The 16203-nt window shown below is 46.8% G+C and overlaps 5 protein-coding genes across 5 annotated transcripts; 2 read left to right on the top strand and 3 right to left on the bottom strand.

The window, feature by feature from the left end:
* Nucleotides 1-859: 859 nt before the first annotated feature.
* Nucleotides 860-4386, top strand: SAMD00019534_035530 (hypothetical protein; the record flags this gene model as incomplete). Its single annotated transcript, XM_012904445.1, has 5 exons — nucleotides 860-1027; nucleotides 1118-1672; nucleotides 1753-1880; nucleotides 1967-3722; nucleotides 3808-4386. The coding sequence occupies 5 exons, from the start codon at nucleotides 860-862 to the stop codon at nucleotides 4384-4386; spliced, it is 3186 nt and encodes a 1061-aa protein (XP_012759899.1).
* A 201-nt stretch (nucleotides 4387-4587) lies between these two features.
* SAMD00019534_035520 (hypothetical protein) lies at nucleotides 4588-6820 on the bottom strand (the record flags this gene model as incomplete). The annotated part of the gene is made up of 5 exons (XM_012904444.1): nucleotides 4588-5529; nucleotides 5606-5831; nucleotides 5911-6055; nucleotides 6130-6416; nucleotides 6510-6820. 5 exons carry the CDS (start codon nucleotides 6818-6820, stop codon nucleotides 4588-4590), a joined length of 1911 nt encoding a protein of 636 aa, XP_012759898.1.
* Nucleotides 6821-7201: 381 nt separating this feature from the next.
* SAMD00019534_035510 (hypothetical protein) lies at nucleotides 7202-8263 on the top strand (the record flags this gene model as incomplete). Its single annotated transcript, XM_012904443.1, has 2 exons — nucleotides 7202-7962; nucleotides 8023-8263. Coding segments are annotated over 2 exons (1002 nt in total), but the record flags the coding sequence as incomplete, so codon positions are not given.
* A 187-nt stretch (nucleotides 8264-8450) lies between these two features.
* Nucleotides 8451-10190, bottom strand: SAMD00019534_035500 (hypothetical protein; the record flags this gene model as incomplete). The annotated part of the gene is made up of 4 exons (XM_012904442.1): nucleotides 8451-8627; nucleotides 8730-9433; nucleotides 9523-10014; nucleotides 10091-10190. The coding sequence occupies 4 exons, from the start codon at nucleotides 10188-10190 to the stop codon at nucleotides 8451-8453; spliced, it is 1473 nt and encodes a 490-aa protein (XP_012759896.1).
* Nucleotides 10191-11758: 1568 nt separating this feature from the next.
* Nucleotides 11759-15750, bottom strand: SAMD00019534_035490 (hypothetical protein; the record flags this gene model as incomplete). Its single annotated transcript, XM_012904441.1, has 4 exons — nucleotides 11759-11939; nucleotides 12020-12483; nucleotides 12557-15131; nucleotides 15197-15750. 4 exons carry the CDS (start codon nucleotides 15748-15750, stop codon nucleotides 11759-11761), a joined length of 3774 nt encoding a protein of 1257 aa, XP_012759895.1.
* Between the last annotated feature and the right edge of the window lie 453 nt (nucleotides 15751-16203).

Below are 16203 nucleotides of genomic sequence, written 5' to 3'. Positions count from 1 at the left end.
AGGCCCAGTGATACGGTGTGTTTGGACTTGCAGCATGAGGGGGTGCGGAGGGATGGGATCATGATTGCACATGGGGCAGGACATGAGTCCATACTCCCATACATACCTCCTAATCAGATTCTTTGTTATCTTTGATTAATTTGACTGAGCGCGCATCTCCCCGACACGAGGTTATCCTTTTAAAATGATGAGTGGACTGTTAACTCTTTGGTTCTTGAAGTCAAGAACAATGTAGTGTGTGTCTGTTTTGGTGCTTGTTGTTGGAGATTGTCGAGCTATCTTTTACCATCTGGAAATAACAAGACACACAAGATCACAAGTCATTTATTTGAACAATCAGTAAACCTAGAGGACAAGACAAAAAGGCAGTGCAAAAAGGTGTCAAGTAATGTGACATCTTGTCTGTTTGTTTGTTTGTGTTGGGTGATTCAAATCGGATGTCTGATCTCTCCTTCTTCAACACAATCATCAAGTGTCTCACAACAAGAAGAACTTATTCTTTGATATTTGTTGTAATGAATGATGAATGAATGAATGAATGATTGAATGATTGAATGATTGAAGTGATTGAATGAATAATAACAACCGTGGTCAACATTTATACTACTAACTCCTTTAACAATGTACATGGCTAGCCATGAAGACAGAGCAACTTGTTAACAAGTTGGCGCCACGACAACAACAAAGTGTTGTGTGAAGAGAAAAAATGAATAATTGTCCACTCAGAGCTACTTTGAGTTCTTTTTTGAAACAAACAAAACGAACGAGTCTCGTTTCATCGTAGTTGAACACTCACAACCATCATCTCCGTTATCCAACATCTTGTAATACGTACATATATATACATTATATATCTATAATGGCATCACAAGAACAAATCAATGAGGTCGAGCAGAATCTCAGAGGCATCCTTCAGCCAGACACCAACACTGTTCAAATGGCCACAGCCAAGTTGAACACTCTGCTCAAGAACCCAAATGCCTCCCTAATCCTGGCACATCACATTCAGAGCTCACAATTCAAAGAGGTACACACATTAACTCTCTCAATCGATCACTCATTCCATCAGACTCGCTCGCTCAATGACTGACCCGCTCAATCAATCAATCATTCGTAGATCAAACATGTAGCAGCAGTATTGATGAGAAAGAAGTTGGTAGTACATTGGACAAAGTTGTCAAGCCAGAATAGAGAGGCTGTAAAGAATTTGATGATCGATCTGTTTAACAAGGAGACAGATTTTACAATTAGGAGATCGATCGCAGAGATCATGATCATTATATGTCGCGTGGAGTTGCCCGTCGCACAATGGAAGCAGTTCACACCCTTCCTCTACCAGCTCTCGTCGCAGCAGGACCCCGCGACACGCGAGCTACAGATGCACTTCTTTGACACGCTGCTCTCCAACAACTGCGTGTCGGTCGCCAAGCACACCGAGGAGATGGTCGTCATCATGTCCAACGGTCTGATCGACCCGGTCATCCGTGTGCGTTCGAGCGCCCTTCGCGCAGTTGGCTCGGCCATGATGGCCTTTAGCGGACAGCCCGACATCATTGGCAAGTTGATCAATCTGCTGCCTCCAATGATCGACGTCATCAAGATTTCAATCGAGAACATGTTGGAGGACGACGTCATCACATCATACGAAGTGTTTGATGACCTGGCTGAGAGTGTAAGTTGTCAAGGATCCTTGGCTGTCCTAGCGGCTTGGCCTCAGAGTGCATCACTAACGCACTCATCATCATTCCACAGCATTCATCAGACATTGTCCAACAACTTCCATTGATTTGCAAGTTCTCACTCGAGGTTGGATCCAACTCCAACATTGATCCAACCATTCGTACAGCAGCCATCGAGTTCTTGAGAACAATGGTCGAATAGTATGTGCTCAAATCACACCTGGAATGATTCCAATCACTCAATCAATCACTAACATTCAAATCCAAATGATGATGATCACTTGTAGCAAACCAAAGGTACTAAAGAAGAGTAATCTCATCCAACCATTGCTCCAATTGCTTTTCCATATTATGGCAGCAGAGGGTTGCAACCTCTCTGATGAGCTCGAAGACGATCACTTGTACGAGTCTGCTGGAATCGCCCTGCGACATTGTGGCGAAGCCTTCAGTGCTAGACTGGTATTCAATCCAATCCTGCCAGTGTTGGCCGAGTTTGTGGCCAGTCCCGACAGATCCAAGCGTGTGGCTGCACCAATGATCATCCAGCAGCTGTCCTACGGATGCGCTGAGGACATGCGTGACAACATCGAGCAAGTAGTCACACTGATCTCCAAGTCGCTGGACGACCCCGACAAGCTTGTGCGCCAGAACGCCTGTGTGTGCATGGCACGTCTCTCAGAGAACGTCAACCCAGAGATATACAAGTACGCCAACGTCATTTTCCCACGTATCTTCCAGTCGCTGTCGGACCCAGACGACCACTTCATTCTGCGCTGCTGCTTCGCCCTGGAGAATTTCCTCTCCAACCTCGAGCGCGAGCATCTGCAGCCAATCCTCGCCATCACCATGAACAAGCTGGGCGAGCTGATGATGCGCCCCAACAATCAGGTCAAGGAGTTTGCTCTGTCGGCCATCTGCGCGATTGCCATCTCTGCTGAGCAGGACTTTGAGCCATACTTTGACGGCGTGCTCAACGTTATCAAGGACCTCCTGGCCACAAAGGAGCCACAGCTGATCATGTTGCGATCAAATGCCACCGAGTGCGTTGGCTCGCTCGTCAAGGCCGTGCCCAAGGATAAGTTCCGTCCAATCATCCACAACCTGATGACATTGGCACATGATGGCATCACCACATTGCCCAGCTCTGAACTCAAGGAGGCCACATTCGAGTTCTACGCAAGAATCTTTGAGCACTTTGGCGAGGAGCTTGCCTCCTTCCTGCCCGGCGTCATGGAGCAGCTGATCAAGTCGTCCATGTCGGACGACGGTGTCGAGAGCAACAGACAGACAGAGAACGATATCGATGGCATTGACAATGATGAGGATGATGAGGATGACGAGGACGACTTGGGCACCAGCATCAGCGTGAGGACATCATTCCTCGACGAGAAGTGCGCAGCAATCCACGCTATCGGAGTGATCGCTGTGTCACTGCCACAATCATTCCTTCCATACTCGGGCCAGGTCATCACCTCGCTCGAGCAACTCCTGGCATACTTCCACGAGGATATCCGTTTCGAGTCTCTGATCACCCTTCAGAGCTTGGCCGTCTCAATCAACACATGCTTCCCTGCACCCAACCCTGTGTGGACCAAGGGAGACTTTGGCGCCGCCGTCTCTGAGCAGGTCCGCATGCTGCTGGACTTCTCATTCCAGGCCTACGGTAACATTCTGTCCCATGAGAAGGACAAGAGCGTCGTATCTAGAGCATTTGGCAGCATTGCCGACACCGTTGCCCTGTTGGGTCCAGGTGCCATCGCACCATACTTGGAGATGGTTGGTGGCGGTGTGCTGCAGGTCGTCATGGGCAACCTCTACTGCCAGACCGCGAACCAAGCCGACACCACCGGTCCACAGGACGAGGAGGACGAGGATGATGAGGATGATCACGCCGAGGAGGATCTCGACGAGGAGGACGATGAGGATCCCGACTACTCACTCTTGCATTACGCATCCGAATGCATGATTGAGATTGCCACAGTCTCTGGCCCCATGTTTAAATCATATATCGACAACGCTCTTGTCCATCTTCTAAAGTTGACCGTAAGTACAATCCATGGACTGATCGATCGCGATGCCCACTCAAGCATAGACTAACCAATCAATCAATCAATTTCCACACAAACAGAAACCAACCAATCATCATTCGATTAGAGCATGTGTCGTTGGAACTGTTGCCGAGATTATCAAGGTCATTGAGACAGACTGCAGCAACCTCTTTGATAGACTGTACCCAATGGGTATCAAGGGCCTCAAGGACGAGTCAGCACAAGTCAGGAGAGTGTCATGCTTCCTTTTGGGAATCCTGGCATCGTCATGCGTCACCACCAAGAGCGAGCACTACATGGCCATTCTCCAGGGCGTCGCTCCACTTTTGAACGACAACGAGGAGCCTGAGGTCATTGACAACGCACTGGGTTGCATCTGTAGATTAATCGCAAGCAATGCTCAGAACGTCCCACTGGGCGAGGTGCTACCACTGCTCTTTGCTCGCCTGCCCGTCAAGAAGGACGAGGAGGAGATTGGCGCTGTGTTCAACGCCATCCAGGCGCTGTACTCGACAAAGCTCGACCTCATTGCGCCCTACACTCAGAAGGTCTTTGCCATCTTTGAGCACGACTTGACCAAGAAGAAGCTGGATCAGGCCGTGCGCACCAAGATCGAGACCTTTGTCACCCTTCTCAAGGGCAAGATGGCCGGCAACTAAACAGGTGCTGGAAACCCTCAAGTCTCCTGAATTATAGCAATACATACACATGCATGCTCGCGTGCATGATTAGAACATTATTGATCGATTGGTTTATTATTGGTTCGAACGTCGACGACTGTTATGTGAACGCGAGCGCACTCTTTTGGTTGATGGATGATGGATGTAAGTCTAACCTTTTGGGCTGTTGTTGCGGTGTGTCTATTCGTGGTCGGCGTGGCCCAAGGTTGGCGAGTCTTGTTGCAGACTGAGTGGCTTGGACGTGAGCTTATTTACAACATCGCCGAAACGGTTCCAATCATCGGGCTGTGGCGAGGCGAACTGGCTAGAGTCGTAGAGATACAACGAACCGGCGCTGTCACCAGCCAACAGACGCTTGCCATCAGCAGACCAAGAGATCCTGTTGAGCGAGCGTGACGAGGGCTTGATGCGGAAGATGGGCGCCTCTGTCTCCTCGTTGAGATCCCACAGAGACAGCTGTCCACTTCCGTCACCCGTAGCAAAGATCGATGGTGCCGTAGGCGACCATCGTGCATCGTACACATACTCGACGTAGTCCTCGAATGAATAGATTGGTGTCTCTGTCTTGTTGGTCGACCACAACTTGCAAGTCCAGTCGGTGGATGAGGACAGGAACAGGTTGGAGAAGTCTGTGCTGCCGCGCGAGGGATGGAAGTCGACAGAGGTGATGGGGCCATAGTGTCCCTTGAATCGCTCGTTGACGCCGGCCTTGGCGCCATGACGCTGCGCCTGATAGATGACGCCCTCCTCTGTGCCGACGTAGAATGAGTTCATCTCGCTCTCGGGGAACACCAGCGACGTGACGGCGATCGAGGCCGTAGTCGAGATGTTGGTGTTGTTGCGCGAGTTCAAGTCCAGTGTTTCGATGGGCTGTGACAAGTTCTCAAGACTCCAGCTGCATAGCTTGCCATCGGTCGATATGGAGACCAAGCTGTTTGCGTTGGCCGATCCCACCACCGACATGCTGTACACTGGATGAGTGTGTCCGATTGATGACAATGGAGTTCTCTGCACTGGTGTCGACTTTGAACGTGTATCCCATACCACGATCTGACCTGAATAAGTTCCTCCAACGATCAATGTATGATGGAATCTTGAGAAGAATGTTGTCATCACAGGGGACTATATCATGTGAGGTTGAATGAGTACATCATGTATGATTGATGGTTTGACTGATTGAATGATTGGGCATACATACCTGACAATTAAATGTATACTCTGGCTTCTGGAAGTAGTTGTTAACTGACCAAACCAGTACAACTCCATCGGGATCGTGTGAGCCAGCTTCATTCGAAGAGTATGATGTTACAACAAGTTCTGGGTGCTTTGGTGACCAATTGATGTCGGTGACTGATCTATGCTTGGTCCATCTCTCATCAGCCAATGTGCCAACAAGTGTCAATTCCTTTGTCGATGACTTGGTTCTATATCGTGATACATAAATGATCAGTACTCTTCTCCAATCCAGTCCATCAACCAATCAATCAAAGTAATCTCACTTACACTTCATCAGACTTGGTGTAGTCAACCAGAATATCAATTGAATCATCCAAGTAGAGTGCTCTCTCAATGACCTTGGATGACCTTGAGAAGAATGATCTGAATGAGTCTGACTCCAAGATGTTGTTCTTATCATGCTCGCTAAGCTCTGTATCGCGTTAACACATGTCAGTATGATTGAATGGGTGAGTGATCTATCGTGCACAAGCAAGCATGTCTTACCCTCGATCTGTGGCTCATTGAAGTCTGGCTGCTCGACAGGTTCAATGGGAGTATCTGTTCCTTGATTGGAGGATGACAACTGTTGCTGTTGCTGCTGTTGCTGGAGGAATGTTGGTTGATACTTCAACTTTGCCTTGGTTGGTGTATTGAGTGCTAGCTTGGCAGCATCCTCCTCGCTAAGAGGCTCAGGCTCAAGAGTCTGTGTTCCCTTTGAGTACATTGGTATCTCCTTTGGTGGGATATCAATGTCAATTACCAAGCTCTGGATGGTGAGCACAGGCTTGTATCTATGATTGAATGATTGATCGATTGATTGATGGGTCTGGTCAGTACACTCGCCAGCACGATGATGATAATGAAGTGAGGAAGTGGATACGTACGACTTGACTGGTGCGGCTTGATTATCATGCTTGGCAGAGTCGTCGTTGAGGGTAGGTGGTGGCGCAGATGGGACGATCTGATGAATGGAGTTCATCAACGAGTCAAAGTCCATGTTGTTGTTGTTGTTGCTGCTAGATGGCATTGGTGGAGATGATGAGGTGGCAGTTGCAGTTGGTGGACTTGTAGTACCAGTTGGAGTCGTCTTTTTCTGTTCGGCCAATGCACTCTTCTGTTCCTTCAACAATGCAATCCTCTTCTTCATATCCTCCAACTCCTTCTTCCTCTGACTCTTCATCTGTTCGTTATCCATGTTTGAGTGGCTAGCTACTTGATCTTATAACAAATACAATACAATACAATACAATATAGATATATATAAAGAGATAGGATATAGATGTGATGTGATAAGAATGAAAGAGATAGTGATGGTTGATGATGAAAATGAAGTCGAGATGTTGATTTTTTTGTTTGTATGAATGAATGAATGAAAGTTCTCCCCTGTGTCTACAGGTGTTGGCGCGTCTTTGCCTGTGAGTAACTTCACCCCCACCATGTCTACTTCAATGAATGAAAGAATGAATGAACATTGACATCCTGTCCACCCCTCAAACAAACACACACCACTCAACCAACCAAACAAACATAGATAGATACATGTAATAGATAGTAATAACATATAGATAGAATATACATGATACCTATAAGTAGTATGGATAATGTTGCTATGCATTCTACTGATGGCACTGGAGAACGCATAAAGAAGAGACCAAAGGTGGCAATAGAGAAGGAGAGTAGTAGTACTACTACGACAAGTAGTAGTCGGAGTAATAGTAATAATAGGACAACATATCAAACAAAGAATAATACATTGGCAAATATGAATCATAACCATCATCACATTAATGCGACACCTCTGACTACCTCTACCACATCTACAAGTACAACTACAACAACGAGCACAACAAGTCCAACATTACCAAGTCCAACATTACCAAGTACAACAACTACCAATACAAATGGTACTCCAAGTACGAGCACTAGCACAACAAGCACAACAAGCAGTAATAGTGAAGCAGAACATGGAAGATATGGCTTTGGTGAACTATTGAGCTTGATGGAGAATGAGGAGAAATGGTTGGATGATGATGACAATGGTGATGATGAAGATGATGAAGACGATTGTTCAATTCTATGCAATTTGAGGAATGTCCGTACTCCTACTTCTCGTGATATTGTCAATGTTGATCAAGATGACGAAGATGAAGAAGATGAAGATGAGGATGACGACGAAGATGACGAGGAATATGATAGAGATAAGATTTTGGAAGATATGAGTAGGAGAAGATTATCAAACTTCCTACTAAGAGCACAATATGAATTACAATATCATCAGAAGCAATCAAGATTCGTTGATACATTGGATAGACTTCACAATGAGATACATTCTCTGAGGTATGCATGATTGATTGATCGTGATGAGGGTTCAAGTTCTAACAATAATTACGTCCTCAGGGACAAGATAGAGACGAAAGAGAGTGAGATTGTCGATTTGAATTATAAACTGGAGGCACGCGATCGTCTCCTTCAATCACTTCCCAAGGAGTTGGTACTAAACTGGATGATGTCCAGTCAGATCATGCAGTTGGACAATGGCAACAACGGCAACAACAATGAGTCACAGTCAAGAGGCGAGAACAAGAGCAACAACAACAACAACAACAAGTGCACAGGAGGCAACAATAGATCATTGGGCTGATTGGGACCATGCTATCATTCTCTTTGGCTCCATAACTCCACCTTCCATCTCAACTTCAACAACATAACATCACATCAAGGTACGAACAAGATGTATTGGGAAGGAAAAAAAGGATTGGAAGCCGATCGATCGGCTTGGGACAACGAAGTGCGCACCCTTTTTTGGCGGCACCGCGTTGTTTATTCTAATTACACAAGAGAGACTCGACGCCTGCAACGCCAGTCATATGCTCAACATGGACGCACTGGTCACCAATGTCACTGCCATTCAGGAAGTGCTTGGCGTTGATAGCATCGTCCGGATCCACATAGCTTATTAGACAGTGTGTGACTCCTCTGGCATTGTCCTGGCCCTTCTGTATCTGATGGTATGGGCACAAGTCAGTAACAATGAACTCATTCATTCAATCAATCAATCGATCGATCGATCAAGAGTGGCTCGCACGCACGCGCGATAAACATACCTTTAAGCTCTGGAGCGAGCCATATTTGGAGAATGCTTTGTATAAATCGGAGAAGTTGACTTCACTTTGGCATGTGACTACAAGTGTGGCGTTATCGTTGGATGCTTGATGACTCTCCATTGAGGTCATTGGATAGTAGGATGCTGGCGTTGATGTTTGTTGGTGATGATGATAGTAGTGATGCGAGTGGTGGTATGATGGATAGGCCGATGCGTATGATACTGCTGGCGCGGCACGAGGCGGAGAGTCATAAGGTGCCACATAGTGTGGACCATAGTTCTCATGGCCATATGCGGCCATAGTACCGGCTGGCATGCCTCCGTAGACCATTGGTATGGCTGCTGGATGTTGATGCGGATGTTGAATGTAGTATGGCGATGGTGAGGTGGCGTGGACTGGCGCAGATTGGTCAATTGTGGAAGGGTACATGTATACTATTTGGGTTGGAGGTTGAGGAGGTGGTGATTGAAGAGGTGAGTGTTGATGTTGATGTTGTTGGGAGTGGATGGATGGGGATACAGCGGAGATATCAAGGCTGTGGCCTCGAATGTTTGGGGAGAGCGCGGAGGAAGGAGAGGAAAAAGTAGATGGAGAAGAGGCGGAAGTTGTGGAAAAAGCGGAGGCGGAGACTGAGGAAAAAGAGGAAGAGGAGGAAGAGGTGGAAGATGAGTCTCTTGGTGAGTAGAGGACCTTTCCATATTTAACTATTCAATCAAATTAAAAGGTTAGTATTCATGTTTGATAAATATCTGGAATCATTCCAGGGTATGGGTGGGGGTGGAGGGGTACATACCAATCAATGGAGTATCTCCAAGAAGCATGGTATTCTTCATTCGCTCGAGTGCATAGGTTGCCTCTTCTGTGGATGCGTAGCGTACCATGCCAGAACGCTTGGACTTGCCAGAGATGGGATTGGTGTGTACTTGGCACTCGATGATCTCACCGAATCGTTCAAAAGCAGCTCTAAGTTGTGCGTTGGTAATAGTAGGGGAGAGTACACGAAGGAATATAGTTGGACATGGTTCACCAATCTCTTGGTCCTCGACACTGGGTTGGCCACTCAAAGAGTCGGTCGAAATGTTGGCGATTTGTATTGGTTTGGACAATTTGCACAACAATGTCTTGTTGCCTAGTTGGTATCTATTCATTCTTTGGATGGCGTCTGAGGCCTCGGTCGGTGAAGAGAACCTTACAAAGCCATATCCAAGACTTTGTCCAGTCTTTGTATTAACCATCACCTTTGTATTTACTATTTGACCACAATGATCAAATAAGTTATACAATTCTATTTAATAATTATTATTAAAGTTAGTATATTTGAATGATTGGTAGGGGAGTTTGAGTGATTGGTGGAATCATACCCTTCTCAGTATATTCACTTGGAAGGAACTTCACAAAGACATTGCATTGATCAACCTCTTCGGTTGTTGCATTGGTTGATACTGATAAAGTTGGTAACATGATTGATGAGGTGTCAGAGAGGGTGAGCGTGTGTGGTTGAAGTTATATAATATGATTGATTGAATGATGAATGATTGGATAAATGAAGAATGAGGACGGTCTACTACTATTTATAATAGATTGATACAATTGGACGAAGGACAGACTGGTGGGGGCTGGACATGTGACGTGATGTGGGGAATGAATGATAGAATGGAATGGTATAGATTGCTATCCTATCTCTGGTTGTTGTAGATGGAATGGCAGACGACTGACTGACTGACTGATTGTCGGGGAAGAGGTTCAGTAGATGTTGGGGCATATTGCAACAACAACATCACCAACACGGCACGCAACCAATATATACTCATACTAACTCACACACCCCAGTGTGTAGAGTTCGTTGCTTCCTTTGTTGGTTGATGGTGTACTCCCACTCACAGGACCACCAACATTATTAAGATTGTAAATCCAGACATGTACGTGATTGACTTGATGCCATCATGGGCGGGGCATTCAAGAAGTGTCCAAATCTAGTTGGATCTAATGCTATCTAGCCATATGCGTTGAGGGATTCCCTCAGGGGTAGGTGACAGCGCCTGTAGCCTAGGGCATAACGCTCGATCAGAGAGACGTCACGATGGTGGTGATTGGGGGTGTTTCAATCAAGAGCAAAATTAGATGATTTGAGATTGGACGACACATTGTTGCCCATTTGCACCTTTATGTTGTGTTGGAGATGTGGATGGGTGGAAGCAAGTGGGTTTTTTGCAAAAGGTTGCATGACCTAGTGTTTGTTTGTTGTGAGTTGATTGGGCACAAGGTGATAGTAAACGCCTAATTTAGGTTATTATCTTTGTGTGTTTATTTTTATCTTGGTCCTCCATCTAGGAGCACGGTATCGTCATGTTTCGATTACTTGAGTATGTGAGACTTATTGATGCCGTTGGATCAATCAAATAAATGTGTTCATCAACTCAACTCTAAATATGGGGTCAGTCAGGCTAGATACCATAAAGGTGTGTCTTGTCGGTCGGGTGACTGTGATGTACTCCATCCATTTGGAATACTTTCAAGATCAACAAGTTTACCAATTCAATGACCCTTACCCTACCCTATACCCATCAACCACAATCCCAAATGGAATGAGGAGAAAGAGGATACATAACATAATTATGTTATTTGAAAATACAACTTGATACCGGAATTGTCTCACCTCCATAATAAGGCCTTGCATCAGTAGTGTTGATATATAGAACCCTTTGGTATTGTGAAGGGGCACAATAGTGCCCAAAGATGATGTTGGTGTTGAGGTAGACAACGTTGCCCATTCGTAAATACCAGGGACATTTCAGATGTTGTCGACAATTTCGGGAAGTCAATCTGTATACATCGCCCAATAAATCAATTGTTGTCGACATTTCAGGGGATACTCCATCACTTGGTTCGTGTAGGGTCAACGCGTTGACTGTCCTCGACGGGTACAGTCGCAGTAACCATGCATGGGTCAGTGACTAATCAATCAATCAATCAACTTACTATGATCTCAATATTATTATATTTAATAGTTTGTTGTTGGGATTGATCGATTAAATAATTGGTATTGGATCAATTTGTGGTTGTTTCTTGGACTTGAAGCATGAGGAGAAGCTCAACATGTCTGTACCAAAAAGACTGAGTAATACTGGTAGAAGTACCAATCCATGTAGTCCACCAAGAATAACAATAGAGATGTACATGCGGAAGTAGTACACCTGGAATATCTCGGAGCTGGATATGGTAATGATTGGATAGAGTTGGTCAGTCCTATTGATTGAATGATTGATTGAATGAGTGAAGATGTTACATACTTTGAGAATCCAAGAACGACAACTCCAAGCAACTTGGTAATGAAGATACCACTGACAATGGATGCACCAACTTCGGAGATGGCAAACTTGGCCTTTTCATCGCGTGATAGAAGTTTGGGCGCACGGATAAAGGTGTGAGCAATGTGTACACAGAACTCGATCGAGATACCAATGGCCATGACGACATTGACAACGGACACGGCATTAAGGTTGACATTCCACAGTGCCATTATACCAAGCAGGTCGATTGATACCAGACCTACACAGAGTACCACAATCAATGATACGATTGGATTTGCCAACAAGAGTAGGCAAACGACCAATACACCTCCAAGTGCCAACAGAATGTCCATGATAGCGATCGACACAATGTTAAGGTATTGCTCAAAGTAGACATAGAACACTGAGTAAACAAACACATTGAGGTCAGAGTGATCCGCTACCCAGTATGCTGACTTGAGGGCCTAGTGATTGATGATGAGTTAGTATGTGGGCGACCAATCTATCAATCAATCACAGAACATTGATTGAACTTACATTGATAAAGTCTGTCTGGGTCCTTAGAGTGGTGTGATAGCCGTCGAAGCGGGAGGCGACAATCTGGCCTGATTGGAGGTTGGTGTCACTTTGGTAGGCAAGACCGGCAACTGGACATTGTGCAGTGTTGACAAAGTTCAAGAAGATTGGAAGGAAACTGACAAAGGTTTCTGGGTTGGGGCGACCTGTTTGTCCATTGGAGCATGATACACATGTGATGTTGGTGGGGTCAGTGCAGTAGCTTCCGTCCGGGTACATCTGGCAGCAACTAGGGTTCTGTGACCATGAGATGTAGTCGTCCAGCCATGAGGCAATGCCAGAGAAGACGTAGGGTGCCTGATTGAACGTGTTGATGATTGAGTTGGAGTTGCAGCCACCCTCGGCACAGAGGTAGTTCTGGTCGGTGATGTTGCTGTAGTCATAGTTGCCCTGGATCACGATGTAGAATGGTGGGCCCACCTCGAGACGCTCGGCCAGCTCCGCAAAGTAGTCCTGAAGGTAGCTGTCTTTGGGCAATGCCACGCTCTGGTCGAGACCAAGTTCGAGTTTGAATGTGTTGGAGATGCTGAACAGTGTCAGACCTACAAAGAAGAAGATGACCACTACCTTTACGACGGGGTGTACGAGGAATGGTGCATAGTACTCCTTAAAGAGGAACTTGAGCAATCCGTCCTTCTTCTTGTATGTGACATCGCTAAAGACGTCGGGTTGGCCGTCGATGAGTGGCTGTTTCTCGGGCTCATCGTCGTCAGAGTTCTCGCCATCGTCCAACGGGATGCATGGGAGGCAATCTATGCGTCTTGACTCGCTGCGCTTAGTGTCAATAACCAGGAGAACGGCAAAGGCACTGATCTGCAGGAGGAAATCAAAGAAGATTGCGACCGAGGCGTAGAAGGAGAATGCGACGACGGCGGGCATCTTTGTGAGCGTGCCCAACAAGAATGCCAATGACTCTGAGAGGGAGGCCAGGGCCATTGATGGACCGACCTTGGCGAGGGCGCGGGCAAGTGTCTGCTCTGGTGAAGGGCGAACAATTATCCTGGCTTGTGAATCGTACTTGGAGACGTGTAGAGACTCAAATGTGTTGACGAGAATGAAGATGTTGTCCACACCAATGGCCAGCACAAGGAATGGTATCACCTCAGAGATGATCATCGTGGCCTTGATACCAAGTATGCTGCAGATGCCCACAGAGATGAGGATGGAGAGGGCGACAATGATGATGCCACACAGACCAAGAGTGAAGCGAGAGTTGACAACAAGTGATAGCCATCTGCTGGGAAGCGGGTAGTACTTTCCAAGAGCGAGAGAGACGTAGAGGAACATCACCGAGTAGGAGATCAAGATGGTTGGGATGTCGGCCTCACCCTCGCGGGCAAGCTCGTCCTGGACAGAGCGCTCAGACGAGTAGGCGATGCGGAATGGATACGTGTCGTTATCGTTGTAGCTCTTGACAGTGTTGAGCCAGACAGCCTCCCACGCCTCGTTGGCTGATAGGTTGGCGGGTTTGTTGTTGAGAAGGAATGTGGTGACAAAGGCCGTGGCGTTGAATGAGCTGTGGTTGCTCCAGCCACCGAGCACGACGGATGGGTTGACTGGCGTGCCAATGAGGTCCATACAGTCGGGGCCAAACAGATTGCCCAGACAGTATTGGTAGTAATCATAAACGTCCTGGCTTTCCAACTTTGCGATGTTTCTTTGCCATAAGCTGGTGACGGACTCGACGAGACAGCCCTTGTGAGTGGGCTGGAAACAAAGGTCGGAGAGTGCGAGAGGCTGGCCATTGTATGTTGTGGTTAGGCTCATGAGATCCAACTCCAGGTTGATCAGTGCCACCAGTGAATCCTGGCTCATCACCTGACCATAGGAATCATTGCGAAGAGTGATGATCAGTTGTTCGGTACGATAGAATGGTCCAAAGTTGCTATCAAAGTAGGCCTTCTCCTTGACTGCACGGCTGTCTGGTGAGGCCCATAGCTTGACTGGATCCTGCTCAATGTCCAAACGGAGGATGCCAACAGCACAGATGGCGGCAAAGAGGATGCAGACCAAGATAACCAACTTGGGGAAACGAGTGATGAACTTGCCATAGACAAAGAATGCTCGCTGGACCAACGAGGGGTCGGTGATGCCAATGTCATCGGACATGTTGTTGTAGTGATCGCTGTCATTGTATTGGATGGAGCCGGCACGGATGGGCATCTCCTCCTCCATGTATTGTTGGGGTGGGGCGAGGCGGTCGCGGCCAAAGTATAGAACCAAGGCCATCACAGCAAAGAGAATGCAGATCAGAGGAGTGTAGATCGCGACGAATATAGCCAGAACACAATTCCAATTGTGTCCATAGGGCATCTTGTATGTGCACTTGCTGCTGGACTCGGGATCGACGCCGGCGGCGAAGGGGAAGATCAGAGCAGAGATGTACAAAACAATCATCACATACACTAGATTCATCCAAAGCATTCTCTGAGTGAGCTTGAAGTAGCCGACCAAAGTGTAGATCGAAAGGACGAAGCATACAGTCATAATGAATGCAACGTAAGAGTAGATGAACCAAATTGAGAGGAAAGGTATCCTGTTGGATAAGTGTGTCAGTATAATGGCGAGGGCGAGTCCTAGAGTTGGTGATTGGATACATACTCCATGTTAAACAACTCGGTCGATGGTAAGGTGTAGTTGAACTTGAGTCCATTGAAGTTGTTCTCGACACAGCTGTCACGACAGCTGTCACATGAACAGGAGGCAGCACAAGGTTCGATGGTGTTGGTGTAGCCAATGTCAGCGTCGAACATGAAGTATATCTTGAAGGCTGGATTGGCACCAAAGATTCCATTGAAGAAGGCGACATAGTCTGTGTAGAACTGGCCGATTGGACCAGCCCCATTGGAGTCGACGTCGCGACAACTGTTGTAGAGACCTTGTGCGTAGACGGGATCGAGGTAGAAGTAGACCGATTCGATCTTGGGCTCGGTGGAGTTGGGGTGCGAGATGTTGCGCGGCACCATGAATGTGGACTGGTAGGGGCTGCACGAGGACGCGCACCACAGGTCCCAGATGTTGTAGAGACATGCTGGACAGCGACCAAAGATCGTTGCGCCAATGGCCATGTTGTTCTTGAGCACGACGGATTGTTCATATGTGCAGCAGGCCAGTGTGTCGTACTCGGGATGATTGAGTTGGCAGGTTCCGGTCATTAGGGGCGGGCTTGGACGTACTGGCGTGAAGTTCTGAGGGACGATATAACTGGAATTCAGTCCATTCATTGAGCAACCGGTTGTTACGTTGTATGCATGGAATGATGCCAAACTCAATTGAGAGCCTGGCAACAATACCAATATTGAGAGCAGTGCAAGTAACAGTATATTGAATGATCGCATTGTTGTTGTTGTTGTTGTAGTTTTTGTTGTCGTTGTCGTTGATGAAGTCGATGGAGTTGACTCGTTGAGTATTCAGGGCAGCAGGGGAATGTCGTTCGTTCGACAAATAGAGAGAGGTTATCTGAGCTGATCTTGAACTGACTGACTGACTGACTGACTAAACTGACTGCGTCCAGAACAGTAAAGTAATGTTGGTAGCTTGCTAGCTTGCTTGCTTGGATTGATTGATTGGATGGATAAGCGGATGTGGCTATGTGTGTGTATGTATAT

This window comes from Acytostelium subglobosum (assembly GCF_000787575.1).
Source record: "Acytostelium subglobosum LB1 DNA, scaffold: scaffold6, whole genome shotgun sequence".
In the NCBI taxonomy this organism is placed as follows: Eukaryota; Evosea; class Eumycetozoa; order Acytosteliales; family Acytosteliaceae; genus Acytostelium; species Acytostelium subglobosum.
This window is presented reverse-complemented; position numbering and strand designations above follow the sequence as displayed.